Here is a 25,392-nt window from a genome sequence, read left to right as displayed (position 1 = left end):
CGAAAATAAATTCCACAAATGGGAAGGTCTTTGGTGGTGCTACAGCATTAAAAACCAGGTTTCCAAGGATTTCACAGTGAATCTAACTATGCGCATTCTCATCAGTTCAAAGAGTTTCTGCTGGTGACAGTCTGATAGGAAGGAAAACAAGGATTTCAAAAGCACATCCTCTGATGAAGCTCCAAATCATTGACAGCATTGTCCAAATTTCTACATTATTTTGGCGTATGAAGTCAAGATGTTGCTGCCAATTTTATGGAAATATTCACAGTAAATGTTGATGGTTTCATTGTCATTACCACTCCAACAATTTGGGTAACTGTAAGTCAGAATACTTCAGGATGCATTGCTCATCAACAATGCTAAAGAGGAAATTTATTAAATGTGTTAAAGAGGAAATTTATTCCGTTGCACCTGAGTGGCAGACAGAGGAACTAAGGAACTTTTGAGACTTAATTTACATAAGTTTTATGCCTACTAAGCATTATTCTACACTCCTGACTGATATATCATTGAATGTTTCTTCACCTAAGTCCGTGATTATGATTATTCAGTTGGCCTGTTATTTCTGAAGCAATAAAAATAGCTGGAAAATATGGTAAAGTTTCTATGTGCAAATGCCTCAATGTGAATGATTTGACATTTCTTTTGCTGATACAGGTAATATAATTTCCACTCTAATTTTAAGTCCGGTGCAGGTGGTGCAGGGCTGTAACGTTTCCATATTAATGTTTTAATGCACTCTTTTTAACTAACTTTGATTTGTTGGATAAGGAGAACATTCATCATCCCCTGTGCAACTAATCCCTTTCCATCTTCTTTTTCCATTCTCCTTCAGTGGTAGCACTTTCAGCTATCTTAATCCAACACTTTGGTTCTCTCTAATCCCTATCTCTTGTTAGGTCTCTGCTCTCCTATCTCTTTGATTCTGCAATTAATCTTTGTTCCTCACACCTCTGCCACCCCAATTTGTCATTATCTTCCACATTTGAAGTACTTTTGTGATGCTTCACTATAATAAAGGTGTGGATGGGATAGATGGACACTTAGGGAATAGAACATTACAGTGAGTACAGACCCTTCGGCCCTCAGTGTTGCACCGAGCTGTGAAACCAATCCAAAGCCAATCTAACATATACTCTTCCATTATCATCCATATGTTTATCCAATTACCATTTAAATGCTCTTAAAGTTGATGAGTCTACTGCTATTGCAGGCAGGGCATTCCATGCCCTTACTATTCTCTGAGTAAAGAACCTACCTCTGACATCTGTCCTATGTCTATCCCCCCTCAATTTAAAGCTATGTCCCCTCATGCTAGCCATCACCATCCAAGGAAAAGGTTCTCACTATCCACCCTATTTAACCCTCTGATTATCTTGTAAGTCTCTATTAAGTCACCTCTTAACTTTCTTCTCGCTAACGATAACAGCCTCAACTCCCTCAGCCTTTACTCATAGGACCTTCCTTCCATACCAGGCAACATCCCAGTAAATCTCCTCTGCACCCCTTCCAATGCTTCCACGTCCTTCCTATAATTCAGCGACCAGACCTGTATGCAATACTCCAAGTGCGGCCGCGCCAGAGCTTTGTACAGCTGCAGCATGACCTCATGGCTCCGAAACTCACTCCCTCACCGTATGCCTTCCTAACAACCCCATCAACTAGGGTGGCAACTTTTAGGGATCAATGAGTATGGACACAGAAATTTCCCTGCTCATCTACACTACCAAGAATCTTACCATGAGCCCAGTACTCTGTATTCCTTTTACTCCTTCCCAAGTGAATCACCTCACACTTTTCTACATTAAACTCCATTAGCCACATCTCAGCCCAGCTCTGCAGCTTATGTCCCTCTGTAACCTGCAACATCCTTCTGTACTATCCACAACTCCACCAACTTTAATGTCATCCGCAAATTTGCTAACCTATCCTTTTACGCCCTCATCAAGGTCATTTATAAAAATGACAAACAACAGTAGCCCCAAAACATATCCTTGCGGTACACCACTAGTGGCTGAACTCCAGGATGAACATTTCCCATCAATCACTATCCTTTGTCTTCTTTCTGATCCAAACTACTAAATCACCCTCAATCCCATGCCTCCATATTTTGTGCAATAGCCTACAATAGGGAACCCTATCAAATGCTTTACTGAAATCCATATACATCACATCAACTGCTTTACCCTCATCCGCCTCTTTGGTCACCTTCTCAAAGAACTCAGTAAGGTTTGAGAGGCACGACCTATCCATCACAAAACTGTGTTGACTATCCCTAAGCAAATTATTTCTTTATAGATGATTATAAATCCTATCTCTTATAATCCTTTCCAACAATTTACCCATAACTGAAGTAAGGCTTACTGGTTTATAAATTACCAGGATTGAACAAGGTAATTCTTGAACAAGGGGACATTTGCTATCGTCCAGTCTTCTGGCACTATTCCTGCAGACAATGATGACAAAGATCAATGTCAAAGGTTCTGTAATCTCCTCCCTAGCTTCCCAGAGAATTCTAGGATAAATCCCATCTGGCCCAGTGGACTTCCCTATTTTGACATGGATGTGGGTGAGTGCTAAGGGCTGGTAGAAGTTTTATTATTTTTTTAAAAAATAAAATCTTCCCCACACTGTTACTACACTGATGTAGGTACTCCCCAGTCCATCTCGATATGCAGCTGCTTCTACACTGTTTCAAGTGTCATCCACTATCAACATCATCAACATTCCCACATCAACCAATGGAAAATTTCAAGTTCTGTGTCACTGAGTGGAGTTGAGTTTGTGGAGTTGGGAATTGGTCTGACTCTATTCTCCTGACCCAGGGGCAAAACATCACGCCTTAGACCACCCAAAGTGTGGACAAAGTTCCAGTCTACCCTTTCTGTTCCTCTTAATACCTTGAATACTTCAATTAAAAGTACAAGCTTTTAGATTCTGGTTCCAGTTCCAGTTTATGGAACTGTTCCTTATAAACTTGGGAAACCTACATTGCACTCTCTCCAAGGCTAATATATTCCTCCGAACCACTGTCTGTGGTCAAACCATGATGTATAGCTGCAGCACTGAATTCTGATCCCTTATTTTTTAATCTTCAGGATAAAAGGCTAACATTCCATTACATTTTGGATTATTTTCTATACCTGTTCAGGCAATTTAAATGATCTACATACCTGGATCCACAAGTCTCTTTTCACCCTTTCTATTATATTCTATTCTAACCTTTTATCATCCATAGTTGACCCAAAGACTCATAGTTGAAAATATATTTGCCTATGCACAATATGTACTCATGTCACGTTTAATTATTAATTGTCTATGATAAACTGTGTGGGTTATCCTATTTAACAACAGCTGAATGTGCTACTAAATTCTTGTTGTACGTCAGCAACATATTAAACATGACACTTGAGTTCATGCGCAGAATGAGACAGTGTTAATTATTGATGAATTTTTAAAAATTATTTGTATTATGTGTCAACCTTTGGTAGGAATGTTTCCAAAGAGTACCTTTTACCAATACCATGGAACAGAATGTTACATAGCCTTGCCTGTTGATTCCTGATTATATTGCTTTTTCGTGGCAGTGAAATAAAACAAGTTTGTTCATTAGATAATCTGGCCAAAATAAGACCAGTCCTATAAAACAATATGAAAGACAACACCTCAATATTTTAGTATCAGTAACGCACGCTTTACCATATAAAACCTTTTCATAGTCACCATGTAGGTTTTAAGGAAATACAACTTCTAAACCAAATGCCACAAATTGGGATATTCATTGCACAGGATCCTATTTCCATTTAAGCTGGCATGTCACATTTTCTTCATGTATTTAACTCAATCTCATTTGAAACCTAACAGTGGGGAATATTAAATCATTAGGAGAAAGTGAGGACGTCAAAGTCTGTGAGAAGATTTGTAGCTCGGGTGCTCGTTGTTGTGGTTCTGTTCGCCGAGCTGGGAATTTGTGTGGCTGTTGGTTTGTGTGCTGTTATGAGTCCTAGTGGTCACAGTAGTCTGGCTGTCAGTTCAGAAATGTTCTTGATGTATGATAACGTGGCTAGTCCTTTGGGTTGCGGCATGTCCTCATTCCGTTGTCTTTCCCTTAGGCATCTGTTGATGAAATTGCGGGGGTATCAGTTTTTGGCGAATACATTGTATAGGTGTTCTTCTTCCTCTTTTTGCAGTTCTGGTGTACTGCAGTGTGTTGTGGCCCTTTTGAACAGTGTCTTGATGCAACTTCTTTTGTGTGTGTTGGGGTGGTTGCTTTCGTAGTTTAGGACTTGGCCTGTGTGGGTGGCTTTCCTGTATACCCGCGCAATTTCATCAACAGATGCCCAAGGGAAAGACAACGGAATGAGGACATACCACAACCCAAAGGACTAGCCACACTACCATACATCAAGAGCATTTCCGAACTGACAGCCAGACTACTGCAACCACTAGGACTCATAACAGCACACAAACCAACAGCCACTCTCAGACAACAACTCACCAGAACGAAGGACCCAATACCCAGCATGAGCAAAACCAATGTAGTGTACAAAATCCCATGCAAGGACTGCACAAAACGCTACATAGGACAAACAGGAAGACAGCTAACAATCCGCATCCATGAAACAACACGACCAGCTATCCTTAGTAGCCACACATGCAGATGACAAGCAACATGAATTCGACTGGGACAACACTACTATTATAGGACAAGCCAAACAGAGAACAGCCAGGGAATTCCTAAAGGCATGGCACTCATCCACAAATTCAATCAATAAGCACATCGACCTGGACCCAATATACCGACCACTGCAGCGGACAGCTGGAACTGACAGCCGGAAGCGGCAGATTCAAACCATTACAAATGCCGGAGGAACGATCACAGAAGCGTTTCACAGGAGGCTCCCAAGCACTGAGGATGTCACCTAGACAGGGGATGAAACGTCTGCAACACAAATTCCCAGCTCGGCGAACAGAACCACAACAAAGTGGGGACTGCAGATGCTGGAGATCAGAGCTGAAAAATGTGTAGCTGGAAAAGCGCAGCAGGTCAGGCAGCATCCAAGGAGCAGGAGAATCGACGTTTCAGGCATAAGCCCTTCTTCAGGAATGAGGAGGGTGTGCCAAGCAGGCTAAGATAAAAGGTAGGGAGGAGGGACTTGGGGCAGGGGCATTGGGAATGCGATAGGTGGAAGGAGGTTAAGGTGAGGGTGATAGGCCGGAGAGGGGGTGGGGGTGGAGAGGTCGGGAAGATGATTGCAGGTCAAGAAGCCGATGCTGAGTCCGAGGGTTGGGACTGAGATAAGGTGAGGGGAAGGGAAATGAGGAAGCTGGAGAAATCTGTATTCATCCCTTGTGATCGGCGGTTTCCTAGACGGAAGAGGAGGTGCTCTTCCTCCAGGCGTTGTGTTGCCATGGTCTGGCGATGGAGGAGGCCAAGGACCTGCATGTCCTTTGCAGAGTAGGAGGGGGAGTTGAAGTGTTCAGCCACAGGGCGGTTGGGTTGGTTGGTCCGGGTGTCCCAGAGGTGTTCTCTGAAACGTTCCGCAAATAGGCAGCCTGTCTCCCCAATGTAGAGGCGACATTGGGTGCAGCAGATACAGTGAATAATGTGTGTGGGGGTGCAGGTGAATTTGTGATGGATATGGAAGGATCCCTTGGAGGGAAGTGAGGGGAGAGGTGTGGGCGCAAGTTTTGCATTTCTTGCTGTTGCAGGAGAAGGTGTCGGGAGTGGAGGTTGGGTTGATGGGGTGTGTGGACCTGACGAGGGAGTCGTGGAGGGAGTGATCTTTCCAGAACGCTGATAGGGAGGGGAGGGGACGGAAATATATCCTTGGTGGTGGTGGAAATGACAAAGGATGATACGATGTATCTGGAGGTTGGTGGGGTGTAGGTGAGGACCAGTGGGGTTCTGTCTTGGTGGTGATTGGAGGGGCAGGGTTCAAAGGCGGAGGAGCGGGAAGTGGAGGAGATGTGGTGGAGAGCATCGTCAACCACATCTGAGGGGAAATTGCAGTCTTTGAAGAAGGAGGCCATCTGGGTTGTTCGGTATTGGAATTGGTCCTCCTGGGAGCAGATAGAGGAGGCGAAGGAATTGGGAATACGGGATGGCATTTTTACAGGGGGCAGGGTGGGAGGTGGTGTAATCTGGGTAGCTGTGGGAGTCGGTCGGTTTATAGTGAATGTCCGTGTTGAGTCAGTCGCCTGAGATAGAAATGGAGAGGTCTAGGAAGGGGAGGGAGCAGTCTGAGATGGTCCAGGTAAATTTGAGGTCGGGGTGGAAGGTGTTAGTAAAGTGGATGAGCTGTTCAACCTCCTCGTGGGGGCACGAGGTGCGCCGATACAATCATCGATGTAGCGGAGGAAAAGGTGGGGGGTGGTGCCAGTGTAGCTGCGGAAGATGGACTGTTCCACATATCCAAAGAAGAGGCAGGCATAGCTGGGGCCCATGTGGGTGCCCATGGCTACTCCTTTGGTTTGGAGGAAGTGGGAGGATTGGAAAGAGAAGTTGTTCAGAGTGAGGACCAGTTCAGTTAGTCAAAGGAGGGTGTCAGTGGAAGGGTACTGGTTGGTACGGCGAGAAAGGAAGAAGCGGAGGGCTTTGAGTCCTTCGTGATGGGGAATGGAGGTGTACAGGGACTGGATGTCCATGGTGAAGATAAGGTGTTGGGGGCCGGGGAAGTGAAAATCATGGAGGAGGTGGAGGGCGTGGGTGGTGTCCTGAACGTAGGTGGGGAGTTCTTGGACTAAGGGGGACAGGACCGTATCAAGGTATGCAGAGATGAGTTCGGTGGGGCAGGAGCAATGGGTCGGTTGGAGTAGTCAGGTTTGTGGATTTTGGGCAGGAGGTAGAAACGGGTGGTGCGGGTGTGTGGGACGATGAGGTTGGAGGTGGTGGATGGGTGATCACCTGGGGTGATGAGGCTATGGATGGTCTGGGAGATAATGGTTTAGTGGTGGGAGGTGGGGTCATGGTCAAGGGGGCAGTAGGAGGAGGTGTCTGCGAGCTGGTGTTTAGCCTCAACAATGTAAAGATCGGTGCGCCAAACTACCACCGCGCCTCCCTTGTCTGCTGGTTTGATAGTGAGGTTGGGGTTGGAGTGGAGGGCTGTACGTTGCGAGGGTGAGAGGTTGAGAGTTTGGAGTGGGTAAGAGGGGTGGAGAGGTTGAGGCAGTTAATGTAGCAGTGGCAGTTGGCTATGAAGAGATCGAGGGGGGTAAGAGGCCAGCATGGGGTGTCCAGGTGGATGGGGTGTGTTGGAGGCGGGAGAAGGGGTCGTCAGAGGGTGGGCGAGAATCCTGGCTGAAGAAGTAGGCGCGGAGGCGAAGGTGGCGGAAGAATTGTTCGATGTCTCGCCGCGTGTTGAACTCGTTAATCCAGGAGCGTAGGGGAATGAAGGTGAGGCCTCTGCTGAGGACTGATCTTTCATCCTCAGAGAGGGGGAGGTCTGGAGGGATGGTGAAAATATGGCAGGGCTGGGAGCTAGGACCTGGTGTGGGGCGGGAGCTGGGAGTGGGGGGCGGAGATCGGCGTGGGGGCGGAGATGCATGCGGCGTGGTCATTGTGCAGGTGAGTGACGTCACTGGGCGCGGAAGTGGATGCGGCGACGACAGAAACTGTGTTGTTCCCGGTGGCTGTGGACCCTGCGGAGGCCGCGAATCTGTCGGCAATGATCTTCCTGGCGATTGTGGAGACGGTTGTCTGGGCAGCGATCGCGGAGGCTGCATGGTCGGTGGGAGCGGAAGTGACGTCATGGTTCGCGGCGGCGGCTGCTGCAGCGGCCGAAATCATTCTTGAGTGTACTTGTAAATGTCGAGAATTTGTCTCTCTTTGAGAAAATTGCTCGAAGGCGTGCAAGTTATATATTACCTTGTTAATGTTTACCTTCGGTTTGTACAAGATGTTTAATAAAAGCCAATAAATTGAACAAAGACCTTTGCTAAACAATGTCATGGTAATTTTTTGGCTTTATTTTGTTAAGCACTGATAGAAATCATGAGGTATGGGCAATATTATAACTATGTGACTGGACTAGTAATCCAGAAACCCGGACCAATGATCTGGAAGCAAATGTCAAATCCTCAGGCAGCTGAGAAATCTGAATTTATTTAATAAAATAAATCTGGATTTTAAAAAATTTAGTATCAATAACAATGCCATTGGAACTACCTGACTAGTATAAAAACCAGCCTGGTTCACTAATGTCGTTTAGGGAAGGAAATCTGCTTTCCTTATGCTGCTGCATGCGAGAACCACAGCATGTGGTTGACTATCAACTAAGTTATCTAAAGTGGCCTAGCAATCTGTTCAGCCAAGACAAAACATAATAAAAGTCAAAACAGACAGGCCACTTAGCATCAAGTTGAGAATTGGATTCAGACTTGACAAAGGCACAATCCTGCCTAGTCGTCCTTGCAATGTCACCCTCAGTATCATATGGAGAGTTGTCCCAGGACAGGGAGAGCTGACCAGCTGACAATTGACCATCAGCAAGGTGATGGATGTTGCTGCCTACAGTCCAATCAAGTGGTGGTCTTTCCGTGGTAACCTGTTCATTGATGCTTAGTTTAAGTAATGCCGGATTCATTCAGCTCCAAACCCCATTACAGCCTTGACGCAAATATGGACAGAAGACCAAAATCTCAGGGGTGAGGTGAAAGTGATAGCCTTAGAACTGACTAAGTACATGGGAGTTAAAAGTAAGGCTCTCCAACGGCTGTAGCAACACCTAAAGCAAAGGAAAATGATTGCCATTGCATCGGTCAATTATCTCAGCTCCAGCAAAGTTCCTCATGACACTGAGGTATTCTGTGCCCAACCACCTTCAGCTACTTCATCAATGACCTTCCCTCCATTATAAGGTAAGAAATGAGGAGGATCACTGAAGATTGCACAGTATTCAATTCCATTCTTAATTTGAAATAATTGTGCTTCATGAACCTGGACAACATTCAGATTTGGCCTGATAAATGGTAGCAATGAGCATCAATAACTTAAAAAGAATCTAACCATCATTCCTTGATATTCAACAAAATACCATTACTAATTATCCCAATATCATTATCCTGGGAGTTACCAATAGTTAGAAACTTTAGTGGACCAGCTATATAAATGAATCTACAAGTCACGAGACAGGATTATGATGATCATAGCAACAACACTTCAGATGCTGAATACCATCCAAGGCAAAGTAGCCGCTTGAATGGCATCCCATCCATCACCTTCAGAATGCAGTCTCTCCACTATCAGTGTACCATATCAACGGTGTGTGTCAGCTACAAGACACAGTACAATATCTTTCAAACCCACAACCCTTACTAATGCAGAACAGGGTATTGCACAGTTCAAGTTTTCTTGTCCTTGGGAAGGCAGTGAAGGTACTTCAGAAAGCTTAGGTTTGGCAGAGTAATAAATAGGAATTTCAGAAAAAAACTCCCAAGCCATAAATCACTAAGTTAAATAAATGATAAATTAATAAAATTGACCATAAAAAGCCAAACTTATAAAAGTTCCTTTTGCTTTTTGTCTTTTAAGAAGCAGAGCTTGATGGCTTAGGAAGAAGAGGCAAGTGCACCCAACCTAATTAATTTGGTTTAACTAACAGTGGTGGAGGCTGGTACATGACATTTAAAAGGCAGCTGGATGGGGATATGAATATACAGGGATTAGAGGGATATGGGCCAAATGCTGGCAAGTAGGACTAGGTTAATTTAGGATATCTGGTCAGCATGGATGAGTTGGACTGAAGGGTCTGTTTCCAGGTTGTACATCTCTAGGAATCTACGACCAACCCTGCATTTGCCTCTGGTGATGCAAATCTAAACACTGCTGAATTCATATGGAAGGAGATCAGAGGTGAGTTGCCTTTAACCTTGTCAGCCTGCTTTGTGGATAGGGTTTTTTGGGAGGGAGAAAGAGGAGGCAAAGGGTGGGGCTGTGACTGGCTCATGCTTAGTTTCATATACCCCTCTTCCCCATCCCCTCCCTATTTGCTCACACACACCATCTTACTCACTCTCTATGTCCCAACCTCATGCTCTCTCTCTTACTCCACATCCCTCATATTACTAGTCTCTCTAATTCACTCTTCCTCCCTTCCTCACACTCTGTCACTCTCATTCAGAACTCCTGGGACTTGGGTGCCCACCTCCACTATTTGAATGCTCCCTTCTTGGCAATGGTATTTATATGGGAAGATTCACTCCCTGACTTGGAGCATTTTTCTCCAGTACCCTCCTGACAGTAGCCTTTCCCTTCCGTAGAGCCGTAGTCATACAGCATGGAAACAGACCCTTTGGTCCAACCAGCCCACTCCGACTGTGTTCTCAAACTAAACTAGTCCCACTTGCCAATATTCCACCAAACCTTTCATTTCATGAACTTATCCAAATGTCTTTTAAACATTATAACTGTACCTGCATCCACCACTTTCTCTGGCATTCATTCCACACATGAGCCACTCTGGTGTGAAAAAAAAAAGTTGCTTCTCTTTTCTCTTTAAATCTTTCTCCTCTCAGCTTAAAAATATGTCCTCTAGTTTTGAACTCCCCCACCCTTGGGAAAAGACCCTTGTCATTCATTTTATTTATGTCCCTCTTGAGTTTACAAGCTCAATAATGTCACCCCTCAACCTCCTGTACTCCAGTGAAAAAGTCCCGGTCTTTCCAGTCTACTCTACATCTCAAACCCTCCATTCCCAGCAACATCCTGGTAATTCTTTTCTGAACCCTGTCCAGTTTAAATGATATCCTTCCTTTAACCGAACGACCAGAACTATACACAGTATTCCAGAACAGGCCTCACTAACATCCTGTACAACCTCAATATGGTGTCCTAACTCCTATACTCAATGTTCTAAACAATAAAAGCAAATATGCTAAACACCTTCTTAACCACGCTGTCTACCTGTGATACAAATTTCAAAGAATTATGTACCTGAAACCCTAGGTCTCTCTGTTCTAGAACACTACCCAGGGCCCTATCATTAAGTGCATAAGTCCTGTTCTTTTTTGTATTAACAAAAAGCAATACCTCACATTTATCCAAATTAAACTTCATCTGCCACTCCTCAGCCCACTGACCTAACTGATCAAGTTCTCTTTGTAATCTTAGATAACCCTCTTCACTGTCCATTATACCATCAATTTTTGTGGCATCTGCAAACTTACTAACAAACCTCCTATGTTCTCATCCAAATCATTTATATAAATTACAAACAAAAGTGGACACAGTATCGATCCCTGTGGAACACCAGTGGTCACAGGCCTCTAATCTGAAAAACAACCTTCCACCAACACACTGTCTCGTGTCATTAAGCCAATTTTGTATCCAATTGGCAAGCTCACCCTGAATTCCACGTGATCTAACTTTACTAATTAGTCTACTGTGCGGACCTGTCAAAGGCTTTACTAAAGTCCAAGTAAACACCTACTGCTCTGCTCTCAACATTTTGGTTACTTCATTAAAAAAACTCAATTAAGTTTGAGAGACATTATTTCCTTCTCACAAACCATGCTAACTATCCCTGATCATTCCTTGCCTCTTCAAATGCATGTTAACCTCATCTTTCAGCATCACGTCCAACGACTCCCACCACCGATGTCAGAGTCTCAGGTCTATAGTTCCCAAGCTTCCCTTTATAGACTTTCTTAAACAATAGCGCAACATTAGCCACCCTCCAGTTCTCTGGTACTTCATCCGTGCTTATAGGTGATACAAATATAGGTCATAGGGGCCTGACAATTCCATCCCTAACTTCCCACAATGTCTGGAACATCACGCCCCAGAGATTTATTGACCCTTATGTTTTCTAAGATCTCCAGCACTTCCCCCTCTGTAATGTGAATGGTTTTCAAAACATCAATATTTTTTCCCTGTGTTCTCTAGCCTCCATTTCTTTCTCAGCAGTAAAAACTGAGATGAAATATTCACTTATTGTCTCTCACACCTGAGGTTCAACACAACGACAACCTCTCTAACCTCTCTGGTTAGCTGCTCTCTTGCACTTAATGCATTTGTAGAATCTTTCTGAATTATCCTTAACCTTATCTGCCATGTTTATCTCATATACCCCATCTGCCTCCCTAATTTCATTCTGAGAAATGCCCTGAACACTTTTTATACTCTTGAAGAGATTCAGTTGTTCCCAGTTTTCTATATCTATGATTCTTTTTTATTCATGACAAGAACTTCAATATCTTTATTCATCCATTGTTCCCTAATCTTACCAGCCTTGCCTATCACTAACAGGAACATAATGCTTCTGCATGCTCAGTTTTGAAGGCATCTCACTGGTCAGTCGTCCCTTTACCTGCGAACAATCTACTCCAATCAACTCTTGAGACTTTTTGTTTCATACCTGTAAAATTTGCCTTATTTCAATTAAGAAATAAACTTTTGTGGAAGACTTATCCTTTTCCCTACCTATTGGTAAACTAATAGAATTATGATCACTAGTTCCAAAGTGTTCCACTACTAACACTTCACTCACTTGCTCTGCTTTATTTCCCAAGAGAAGGTCAAGTTTTGCTACTTGTCCAGTAGGTACATTTACATACTGATAAGAAACTTTTCTTGAACACACTGAACAAATTCTTCACCATCCAAACTTTTAACACTATGGCAGTTCCAGTCTGTGTTTGGAAAATTAAAATCCCCCATTACAATCCTATTACTTTTACACATATTTGAGATCTCTGCACATATCTGTTCCTCAATTTCCCTCTGACTACAGGAGGGTGCCTACAGTACAATTCCATCAAGGTGGTCACCATTTTCTTATTTCTAATTTCCATCCAAACATTTTCACGAACTGACCCCTTAGATATACCTTCTCTAATTATAGTAATAATGTTTTCCTTAATCAAAAATGCCACTTCCCCTTCTCTCCTTCTATGCTCCTGTAACATCCACAACCCAGAACATTGAGCTGCCAATCCTGTCCTTTCCTCAGCCAAGTTTCTATAGTAGTTATGATGTTCCAGTCCCATGTTCCCATGCATGCCCTGAATTCATCAGCCTTACCTATAAGGCCCTTATATTGAAATAGTTCTTCATAGTTACCTTATTCTTTGACTTGCTCTTGTGTGCCTTTTCTAATTAGCTTGCTCTTTTCTGATTTGGAACTATCCTCATCTTTCTTTCTATTTTCACTGTTACTTCGAAAGCCCCCACCCCTCCCTCAAAGTATACAGGCTACTGAAATAGAACTAACAAATGTCCCCAGCAGGATATTAGTCCCTTTCCAGTTCAGGTGAAACCTATCCCTTTTGAACAGGTTCTTGCAGTCCCAGAAGAAATCTCAATGATCCATGAAACTGAATCCCTGCACATTGCACCATACCTTTAGACATAGATGCATCTCCTTTACCCTTTTATTCCTTCCCTAGTTACAACTTGGCACTGGAAATAAACCAGAGATTTCAATTTTTGATGTTCTGTTTTTTAACCATCTACCTAAACTCTTATAATATCTTCTGGCTTCTCACTCTGCCCTTCGAAAATATGCTTCAACCATTTTGAGATGTCCTTAACCCTGGCACCATGAAAGCAACATATTATCCTATATTCATGCTCATGGCTAAGAATCTCCTGTGCGTGTGCCAGAAGAGTTCCTGTTAATAATTTCTCTTTTAAATCTTGATAAAACCCCGTTTAACGTAAGGTTCCTTCTTAGTGCCCAAATTCTGACTGCCACTTCTTTTTTCCTCTGCGAGACCCCCTTTCAGCAATACCCAAAACAGAATATCTATTTGAAAGAGGAATAGCTACAGGAGACTTCTGAACTATCTTATGTTTCCTGGCAGTCAATCTTCAATCTAACTGATCCTGCTATGTAGGCCTCAGGGTGAATGAATATCTCTGAGGAAAGGTCGCCGGACTGAAAGGTTAACTCTAATTTCTCTTCACAGATGCTGCCAGACCTGCTGTGCTTTTCCAGCAACCTCTGTTTTTGTTTCTGATTTATAGCACTCCCAGTTCTTTCAGTTTTTATTGAATGAATATATTCGCGATTTGCACAATTGACAGCTCCTCCAACCAGAGGCTGTTTCACTGGGCAGCCAATCAGCAGATTACGTGAGAAATAAACAGCCTTTGATTGGTGGGGTATCTCCTTGCAGAACTTTTGTCTTGTATTCATTGGATTTTGAAACCTGAGGTGGGTCAACCGGTTTAAAAAGCCTGATGGAGAAAAACAGATTTTACAGATGGGCAATAAATATTGAGCTTGCCAGCAACACACACATCTGTGAAAGAATAACAAAGTAACATTTGTATCTTGGGTCTGTTAATATTAAAATCAACACTTGTGGCTTTCTTCAAGATGTTGAGAAACCACAGGCACCACACAGCTTGATACAGCCAACACTAGGGGTCATTGGTTTTTTGAGAGAATTGTACCACAACATAATTGAAAACGTTGAAATTATGATAAATCAACTGAAGGAACACTTGAGACAAAATAACCTTCCTTGAAACACATCACTTTTACAACTTCTGAAAATTTCTATGCATCATAGCATCAACAATTCAAATGGCTCAAAACACTTACAAATTCATTGTCAGACCATTGTTCTCCCTCCTGTGCTCCTGCACCTTCTAATAAAAATGAAAGGAAGAAAGATAGAGAATTAAATGGGTTAGGATCAATGTTAAATGAATGTTCATGGATAAATACACACAAATGTTCACATAGATTCATTTGGAAGAAGCAGTCAGATAAAACAATCTAAGATTTGGATTCTAGGAAAGAAGCACAAAGGGAGGCCAACATTCATTTATTTTGACAATCCATTGAGAAAAGAAAATTCATGGTCAGCTGGTTCCATCTCTTAGCATCTGAATAGGAACTTACGGAAAAAGCTGAGGATGGTGGATTAGCTGTTATTAAATCATGCTACAAGTCATAATTATGCCAAATATCCTTGATCTTTCCACTTTACATGCAGTTTGTAAGAGGTGAAACTTCCACGTGCACTCTACACCCTAGAGTTAGGAAAGGCAGTGGTGTAGTAGTGACGTCAATGGACTAGCAACCTCGAGGAACAGGCACAAGTTCAAATTTCACAATGGCACGTGCTGAAACTTCATGAATAAATCTGATCATCAAACCAATTGTTATAAAATGCATTTGGTTCACTAATTGCTTTAACAGAAAGAAATTGTTACCTTACTTGGATTGATCTCCAACCAATGTGGCTCATTATTAAATGCCCTCTGAAAGCCATCATAAGGCTTAAAAAATAAATTAAAGCTCAGGATCAACATAGATACTGAAAATGACAACAGCAAACCAAGCTCTGTTTTATGTAAAGTCCTCCTAATTATTGTCTGGGTACTTATGCAAAACTGGGAGGGCTGTCCCTCTGAACTAGCTCCATCCCCAGCCAAGTTGTTCCCGTACAGCTACAACACTGGCATTTACCCAGCAATGTGCCCAGTTGAGTCCTGCATACAAATTGCAAGGACAAAGCTGACCTGATCAATTACTACCTTCCACCCTACCAACCTTCGCATAAACCAAATCATCCGCCGACATTTCCACCACCTCCAAACAGACCCCACCACCAGGAATATATTTCTCTCCCCAACCCTTTCCGCCTTCCGCAAAGACCGTTCCCTCCATGACTACCTGGTCAGGTCCACGCCCCCCTACAACCCACCCTCCCATCCTGGCGCTTTCCCCTGCCACCGCAGGAACTGTAAAACCTGTGCCCACACCTCCTCCCTCACCTCTATCCAAGGCCCTAAAAGGAGCCTTCCACATCCATCAAAGTTTTACTTGCACATCCACTAATATCATTTATTGTATCTGTTTCTCCCAATGCAGTCTCCTCTACATTGGGGAGACTGGGCGCCTCCTAGCAGAGCACTTTAGGGAACATCTCCGGGACACCCACACAAATCAACCACACCGTCCTGTGGCCCAAGATTTCAACTCTCCCGAGGACATGGAGATCCTGGGCCTCCTTCACCGCTGCTCTCTCACCACCAGACGCCTGGAGGAAGAACGCCTCATCTTCCGCTTCGGAACACTTCAACCCCAGGGCATCAATGTGGACTTCAACAGTTTCCTCATTTCCCCTTCCCCACCTCACCCTAGTTCCAAACTTCCAGCTCAGCACTGTCCCCATGACTTGTCCGGACTTGTCCTACCTGCCTATCTCATTTTCCACCTATCCACTCCACCCTCTCCTCCCTGACCTATTACTTTCATCCCCTCCCCCACTTACCCATTGTACTCTATGCTACTTTCTCCCCACCCCCACCCTCCTCTAGCTTATCTCTCTACGCTTCAGGCTCACTGCCTTTATTCCTGAAGGGCTTTTGCCTGAAACGTCGATTTCGAAGCTCCTTTGATGCTGCCTGAACTGCTGTGCTCTTCCAGCACCACTAATCCAGAATCTGATCGATTACTACCCCATTAGTGTACTCTCAATCATCAGTAAATGGGATCACTGACAGCGGCACTTGTTGAGTAATAAGCTGCTCACTGACGCTCACTTTGGGTTCGACTACAGCCACTCAGCTCCTGACTTTATTACAGCATTGACTTAAACATGGCAGGAAGGGCTGAACTGTAGAGGTGAGATGTAAGTGGCTTCCTTTGACATCAAGGCAACATTTGGCCGAGTGTGAATTAAGGAGCCCAAGCAAAACTGCAGTCAATGCGAATCAGGCAAAAAACTCTCTACTAGTAGGAGTCAGATCTAGCACAAAGGAAGATGGTTGTGGTTACTGGAGATCAGGCATCTCAGCTCCAGGGCAATCAACGTCTCCAGGGATGTTATGGCCTCTGGAGGAGGTCGGATTTGAACCTGGCCTCTTGGCTGAAGGGTAGGAATATTACCATTGCACCACAAGAATTTTGAAAATGCTTATTTACATACAGCCAATAACACAATCAACAATTGGGTAGTGTCTAACCCAACCATTTCAACTGCTTCATCAATAACATTAACTCCATCGTAAGGTCAGAAGTGGGGATGATTGCCCAATGTTCAGCACCATTCATGACTCCTCAGATACTGAAGCAGTTTATGACTCTATGCAGCAAGATGGACAATAAATGCTGACCTATTCAACATTGTCCACAAACCACAAACAAATTAAACAAAACATTCAGGCAAACATTCTTGCAATGATCATAAACATTGTTCCCATAGACTCTTAGAATAAATCTGGACAAACTAAATACTGTTAACTCTCTCCATTGTCTTTTGATTCCTCTCATCCAACCATATATAAGATGTGCTTCAGAAACAACTTTACCTGAATAATCTCTCCGAGGAACGGAAGGTGGCGGATGTTTCGTGAATCTGCAAATATTAAAAGATAAATCGATGGAGGCAAGATCGAGATGAAAAGCTACATCTGAGATTGTGGAAATTCAAATTGTTAGTAATTCCAGTATCACATACAGAGAGGTTAACAAGAGCCAAGGACAACTCATAAGTTAGTGCATGTATGTTAGGGATATTATGCTGTTTCTTTCACATTGAAAGTGCATGCTAGTGATATTAGCTCTTTGTAAAGCCTGCTAAGTAAATTAAAACAAAACATTTTTGGTTAGAGTAGCAGATTACAGAATATATGAAATACTTCAGAAATCTGTGTTGTGTATTTTGAGGGAATTTGTGATAGGCCATGTCTGAAATAGAATTCTAAGTGGCCCACCTCCTCCTCAAACTGAGTGCAGACCTGATATAATTTAGGGCTGGGCCTCCTTCCCCTGCTACTGGCAAGATACACTCCTGTCCCAGTGCAGCTCACCTATTCCTAGCTAAGAAAAGATCAAATGGTCCACACAGAGGTTTAACTGGATTAGTCTGCACTGTGGCTACAATTGTGGGTTAAAGGTTGGCAGAGAGCAAAAAATTTAGGAAGGTAGGTCCAGGAAGAGTTGGGAGGTGAGGGGGGTTCATGGCGAGTGGGAAGCTAAGGATGCCAGCTGACTTGTGGAACCTGAAAGGCAGATTTGGTCCACTTAGCACAAGAAACATAATATTATTTGGGCATTTTGGCGTCTTCTCCATGTCACATCTGGTTCAACTTAGCACAGCATGCAATGTATATAAACTTTCCAACTGTCCCTCTAAATTGGCTCAGGGTTGTTATTATGCCATAGGATCCTGATTTTCTAACAGTAACATGGCTCTAGATGCAAGCATATAATTGCCTAATAGAAGGTCACATTAAATGCTGCAGTGAAAGCCTCCAAAAGTGCTTCACAACCAATAAAATACTTTTGATATATAGTCACTGTTATAAGAGTACATGGCAGCCATCTATACATGTGCTCCTGTGAAGAATAAGGAAATAAATGAGCAATTAAACTGTTTCAGTGCTGCTGGCTGAGAGATAATTATTGGCCAAGACACTTGGAGAATTATCCTGCTTTTCTTTGAATAGTTCAGTCATATGGTTTACCTCCAACTGAGATGTTTCGTGCGATTCAAAGAACACAATGCAGCAGTTCTCCAGTACTGCATTGGTGTGCCGGCAGAGACGTCACTGGAGTCAGGTTTAAAACCCAAAACTTTCTTTCTCAGGAGGCAAGAGTGCTATCATTGAACTAAGACCGATGTAATGTTAAAATGAAGCCTGCTGGTAACAACTTTGCATCTGCCAATGCATTAGTAAATATTGTTAATTTATTCCGGTAGAGTTATTATCCTCAGTAATATTGCAAGGTATTTGACTCACGTGTTTTTCTAGCCTATACTGTTCTAAATGGCCGAATCACTTAGAATGTTATGCTTTTAAATATTATTCCTCAACAGAAATGCAGCATTGTTCATTGAGTAATGAGTCAGAAAAACTGGCTACCACATGCCCAAAACCGAGCGATTTGTTCTTGTATTCAAGGTGTTCTTGTTCTACTAAAATATTATTGCCAGCGGGAATTATACAAATCTGCTTCATTTTAACAGAAGTCCCAAATATTAAATGGACCAGAATACTTCCATTTCTTATTGCTGTGCCAATAACTATAAATCCATATGACAATAAAATATACAGAGTGGTCAATTGTCACTAAAGATTTCAAGATTATTAGGTACTCCAGAGTTAGTTTTTTTAAAAAATTGCACATAGGAATGATCACTCAACTTATAAGAGATTAAAGGACCTTAAAATTTGTAGTCATGATATTATAATTGGTCCTATGAATTGTAGCCAACTTATATTGTTCTCAATTATCCTTTTCACTAATTTGTATAAGGGTAAAACCAACATTTCACCAAATTCCAAAGAGCCCCTCCAAATGTATCACATTTCCTTGAGTAGATAGTGGCATTGCAGTAGTCCAGAGAAGGTACACTAAGCTTAGAGCAGAAGAAGGGGCTATCTTAGAAAAGGTTGAGCACGTTGTGCCTGTTCTCATTGGAATGTACAAGAATGAGAGACAACTTTATTGAAACATACAAAAACCTTCAGGGACTTAAAGTAGCTGAGAGATGATTACAGCATATAGTCACTGAATGAGAGGTCACACGTTTTAGACGCAGATCAGGAGGAATTTCTTCTCGAAGGGTAGTAGATCTGCAGATTTTCTTTTACTACACAGGCTGGGTCATTAAGTGTAATCAAGGCTGAGACTGACAGATTTTTTGATCAGGATGGGAATGAAGGCAGGAAAGTGGAGTTGAGGACGATTAGATCAGTTATAACCTAGTTGAATGGTAGAGCAGACTTGTTGGACTGAATGGTCTACTTCTGTTCCTGAACCTTTTCTTCTTAATAGCTACTTGCTTTGTTGAGAACCAACTGTAATGTGACTCAATTCATTTATTTCTCTGCATATTTCCAACAATTTCTTTTTTAATTGAGATTTTTTGTGGAGTTCTATAATTTTGCCTTATCTAAAATAACACTAGTGCTAATGCTCCATTCTTTCATAAATAACTAAATGATTAGGAATAAATTAGATTTTTTTCAAAGGTCATTGGCATACAAAACTCTGACTCATGTGAGACTTCAAATCTGAACATCAACTGATAATAGAATGACTTGTTTTGATTACATCCCTGGATGGAGAACTGTGCATCAGTTAAGTGCTCAGTATCAGAATGATGCAAAAGTGTACCTGATATTAACCAATGAGCAGTTATATTTGGAGAAAGCAATGATGAAGAAAATTAATCACCATTTAAATATGCAAGATTTGATCAGGGAGAGTCAGCATGGCTATATCAGAGGGAGAGTTGAGAAGTGTGGCACTGGAAAAGTGCAGCAGATTAGGCAGCAACCAAGGAGGAGAGTCACGTTTTGGGCAAAAGCTCTTCATCAGGAAGTTAAAAATCACACAACACCGGTTTGCTCCAAAAGCTAATGTGCTTCCAATTAAACCTGTTGGATTATAACCTGGTGTTGTGTGATTTTTTTTAACTTTGTCCACTCCAGTCCAACACCGGCATCTCCAAATCATGACTTTCATCAGGAAGGGCTTATGCCCGAAACATTGACTCTCCTGTTCTTCGGATGCTGCCTGATCTGCTGTGCTTTTCCAGTGCCAACTTTTTGACTCTGACTCTGCAGCATCTGGAGTCCTCACTTTGTCCTTTATCCGAGGGATGTCATGCACAACAAATCTCGTGGAATTGTTTTGAGGAGGTGACCAAGTGTTTGGATGAGGACAGGGCAGTTGAAGTACTTTTAATGGATTTCAGCAAGGCCTTTGGCAAGATCCCAAATTGGAAGGTGATAAAGAAGATAAAAGCTTATGGGATCCAGGGTACTTTGTTAAGTTGGATCAAATATCGGCTTAGTGACAGGAGTTAGTGGTAGAAGAGCTGGGTCCCTTATTGCTTGTCATATTCTAATATGATGTGTATGAGAATGTGGACAGGAGGGGTGATGATAAGTAAGTTTGTGGACAACAAATATTAGCTCAGTGTTGACAGTGAGGATGAAGGTGTTAGGTTATAGGAGGATATAGGTAGATCAATCAGATGGCAGATCAGTGGCAAATAGAATTTAACCATGATAAATGTGAGGTGATGCACTTTGGAAGAAAGAACAAAACACGAGTGTACTCAATGAATTGCAGGACACTTGGTTAGTTCAGAGGAACAGAGTGATAATGGGGTGCTTGTCCACAGATTGCTGAAGGTGGTAAACAGATTAATAAGGTAGTGAAGAAGTCAAATGGGACGCTGTGTGCAGTTCTCATCACCACATTATAGGAAGGATGTGATTGCAGTGGAGGGGTGCAAAAGGAGATATACCAGGATACTGCCTGGGATGGAGCATTTCAGCTATGAAGACACACTGGATAAGCTTGGGTTGTTTTCTTTGAAGCAGAGAGAGTTAGGTTGTATAAGATTATGTGGGGCATAGACAGGGTGAATAGGAAGCACCTGTAGTCCTGGGTCAAAGGGTCAATAACAAGAGGTATCATTTTAAAGTGAAAGGCAGTTTACTTGGAGGGAAACAGGAAATTTCTTTTACCAACATGGTGGTGTGTGTCAGAATGCACTGCTTGGGAGAGTAAATGAGGTGGAAAACCTTACAACCTTTAAAAAGTACTCAGATAAGCACTTGAAATGTCATTGCATTCAAGGCTATGGGCCTAGTGTGGAAAGGTGGGACCAGTATAGGTGGTCCTATATACTCGATGGGCCAAAGGACATCTTCTGTACTGTATGTTTCTATGATTCTATGATTTTGCTTTGGATAGTGCTTTGTTGTAGGGAAATTTATGACAGTAGGAACTAATGCTTGGTAGCCAAAGTATACAAATAATTCATTTCTAGCTTAATTGTGAAACTGGCCTTCATACTTATTTTCACTCTAAAATGGCAAATCTCTTAATGATACACCATGAAAACTCATACTCAAGGAAATATGATACTTTAGAACATTCTACTTAAATATAGCATAAATATTTCTCTTTGTTCCAAAATTTGAAACTTGATGTTATTTTGAATGTATGGATAAACAAAATTATCGGCCCCAGAACATTAACTGTTGTGATTATTCCGTATTCTATAATAAGAATTAGTAGAATAGAATTAGTCAAAGACAAACAAGTGGATTACACATTGTGTGTTCTTTTTGCTACTTTTTTTTTAAAAAAGGCCATAGGTACATTAACATGTAGGTTCAAGAGCACACCAAAGAGGAAAATAGGTTTGCTTTGTTCATTCATACCGATCCCAAGTACTTTTCCCAGTTTTGCGCATCAGGGCCATTTGTTCATTTTGGAACCTATGAGTTGGAGGAAATGCTCACAACTTAGCAAATGAGGATTTCTATTAACAAATTAGAGTTTTCATTGGCATAACTCTGAAATATGACTTAAATAGGAATGCATTTTCCATTTAATATTCAGTCTTTTTTTTGCAAATTGGAGAAGATTAATTTACCATTGAGTGAAATGTCTGCTCTTACAAACTCCCCAGTGGAAGTGTCTTAACATTTAGTTAATTTTCTCTAAATATTGGGGAAGAAATGGAAACATGACGTACATTATCATTTAAGAAGCAAGAAATGCAATGCAATTCTAAAGTTAAACGAACTGGAATAACAAAACTCGCTTGGATGAATGCTACATGAGATGCGTGCAGTATAAAATAAATTAAAGATTAAGACCTTAAGAGATCAGATCTAACAGTTCCATTTCTCAAAATTGTGTTGATGACCAGGCTAAATTTTACAGCATTACAAGCAAATGGGTGAGAGAAAATGTCGATAAGCAGATTTTATGATAATTGTTTTAATTACACAGAGTAAAAATCCTTTGATATTAGCAAATCTGATGACAGCGATGATCAGTTATTATATTCAAGCTTAGTATGTCCATGATACAAAACATATTTCCGATGGACTATCTGAGACCATAAAAAGTACATCTAATCATTCATAATTTACATATATTTACACATGCCTTAATTCCTTAGGGGAAGAATGCTATAACATAACTCTTTAGGTGTCAAATCATGTAAAAGGTGATCTAAATTATGAAGAATTTCAGTAAAGTTTATCCACTGTGTAGCTGGGTCATAATGATCAAGGATGTTCTAACGTAAACACAATTTATGGTTTATTGGCATAAATCCTTGAATTGGAAAGGCAACAAAATAAAAACACAGCCAAGTTTTCCTCTCCAAATTATGATCCTTCTGAAGGGCCAGTTGTGTGTATGTTGGCTGACAATATGATTTGATCTGAACAGAATACACCCAAAGTAGGATGCAAGCATTCACTATCAAGATTCATACATCAAGACATGTACTGTCGATGTGGTACGCAGGAGTATAATTCCGACACACAGTATAGAAGAAAAAAAGGACAGAGATCTGTTCTTCTAAATGTCTTTGCTCTCCACTTCTGTTTCAATCCTAGGCAAAAGCTACCAAAGGAACAGGTAGAAACATGTGAACATACCACAGTGAGATTGGAATGAAGTCAAAATACTGTTTAATTTTTCTGAGTCTCTGCTAGGAAGAGGCCCAAATCTGAATTTGTCTAGTCCCCTCAAAATAAAGAGCCTGTGAAGAATTTAGAAGTATCATTCTCCAATAAACATCTAAGTACATCATTTCAGGATGAAAAAAAAAATGAGGACCAGTTAGACATATAATTTGGCTGCAGTTTCTGGACTATAGCCAGAAGTCGCAAGGTCAGCAGCCATTATTCCTGCTGCAGTTTTTTTAGGCATTACGGTAGCTATCACATTTCCTGTCCCAATTCTGAATAAAAGTGAATTCAAGCAGGTGTTCCTACATGAGGCACACCCACAGGGTATGATAAGGATTGGAGCCCTGCCTGAGATACGGTTGGGTTTGGATCAAAATAGGTGGAACTTACTTTGAGTGCATTTTGCATTATTTCATTTATTCAGGGAAATGGAAGAAACAGGGATGATAACAAAACATTGCATTTGTTCTGCAAGTTGTAACCATAATAATACACAGTAAGATTGTACATTCTCCCTGTGTCTGTGTGCTCTGGTTTCCTCCCACAATCCGAAGATGTGCAGGTTAGGTTGAGTGGCCGTATTAAATTGACCATAGTGCACAGGCTAGGTGGGTAAGCCGTAGGGAATGCAGGGTTACAGGCACACTTTTCCCATGTTTGTGTGGGTTTCTGCTGGGTGCTCTGGTTTCCTCCCATATTCCGAAGATGTGCAGGTTAGGTCGATTGGCCACGCTAAGTTGACCATAATGTGCAGGCTCGATGATTAGTCATAGGGAATGCAGGGTAACAGGCATAGGGGGTGTGTCTGGGTGGGATGCCCTTTGAAGGGTTGGTGTGGATGGGCCAAATAGCCTGCTTCCACACTGTAGGGACAGTATATATGAAATTGTATAATGCAAACCAGTAACAATCAGGCAAACATGGGAGGAAATATCAAACTGGCCTTTGAGAACTTTACCTGTTCAAATTAAGTCAATTTTTCAAGAGCTTTTCCATGGAGTTATTTACTACAAAATATATTAATGAAGCAAATATGCATAATATAAATATCTGATATGTGCTTATATTTAACAAAACATTTTGAAATATTTATCAAGTGTATAAAACTAAATATAGTGTATTTTAAAAGGATAATGCAGATACAACTTGTAATTATATACGCAGTAAAATATCCTCCATTATTTAACATTACAATAATTTGTCAAATGTTTACATAGAGCCAAAGGACACTGACATATGTGTGATCAAAACGTGGTCAATGAGGTCAGTTTTAAGGGACAACTAAAAAGGAGAATAGCGGGATCGAGAGATGAACAAGTTTAGGGAGGAAAATTCCAGAGCTTTGATCCTAGATATCTGAAACACAGCCATCAACAGAAGAATGTAAACATAATCAATGGTGTACAAGGACCAGAGTCGAAGGAACATAGAGGAAAATGAAACGGTAAGATATATTGTTAAACAATAAAAGTAAAGCAGATATTTAGCAAATAAAATAATTTGGAATTTTGCAAGTAAATCTGTTTAATTAATCATGAAGTTCATAACTCTAACAAATTGCATTTCTTTAGAATTATGTACAGTAGCGCCTCGACTTACAAACTTAATCCGTTCCAGGACCCGGTTCGCGAACCGAAAAGTTCACGAACTGAATCAATTTTTCCCATAGTTTGGATAGCATAAGATTGCTTGGATGTAGCAACGAACGCTGCTCACAGCGCACGCGCCAAAGACGAACTGAATGAGATCACACGGGGCCCAAGAGCTTTTGTGTTCAACAAGTGCATAGCAAAGCAGTACAATGAAACCATGTGGTCGCACATGGGCTTTTTGCGTTCGTACCGTCGTTCGTACCTTGAACTTTGTATGTACGTTGAAGCAAGATTTTATGTACAATCCTGTTCGTAAACTGATTTGTTCGTGAATGGGTCATTCGTATGTTGAGGCACGACTGTATTTGAATGACAAAT

The 25,392-nt window shown here is 41.7% G+C and overlaps 1 protein-coding gene across 9 annotated transcripts in view; it reads right to left on the bottom strand.

Moving 5' to 3' along the window:
• The window catches only part of blnk (B cell linker), a 205,908-nt gene that overhangs the window by 58,127 nt on the left and 122,389 nt on the right, over positions 1-25,392 (bottom strand). For 5 of the 9 annotated variants that reach the window (XM_072557699.1, XM_072557702.1, XM_072557700.1 and 2 more), the window contains 3 exons: positions 22,154-22,210; positions 17,273-17,319; positions 14,553-14,599 (listed from right to left, as the gene is read on the bottom strand). In XM_072557699.1, coding sequence (XP_072413800.1) covers positions 14,553-14,599; positions 17,273-17,319; positions 22,154-22,210 — 151 coding nt within the window. The remainder of the gene's footprint in view (positions 1-14,552; positions 14,600-17,272; positions 17,320-22,153; positions 22,211-25,392) is intronic. The other 4 variants (XM_072557701.1, XM_072557708.1, XM_072557707.1 and 1 more) reach the window with 1 other exon arrangement.

The sequence above is a fragment of the Chiloscyllium punctatum genome, chromosome 38 (genome assembly GCF_047496795.1).
Source record: "Chiloscyllium punctatum isolate Juve2018m chromosome 38, sChiPun1.3, whole genome shotgun sequence".
Taxonomy (NCBI): Eukaryota; Metazoa; Chordata; class Chondrichthyes; order Orectolobiformes; family Hemiscylliidae; genus Chiloscyllium; species Chiloscyllium punctatum.
This window is presented reverse-complemented; position numbering and strand designations above follow the sequence as displayed.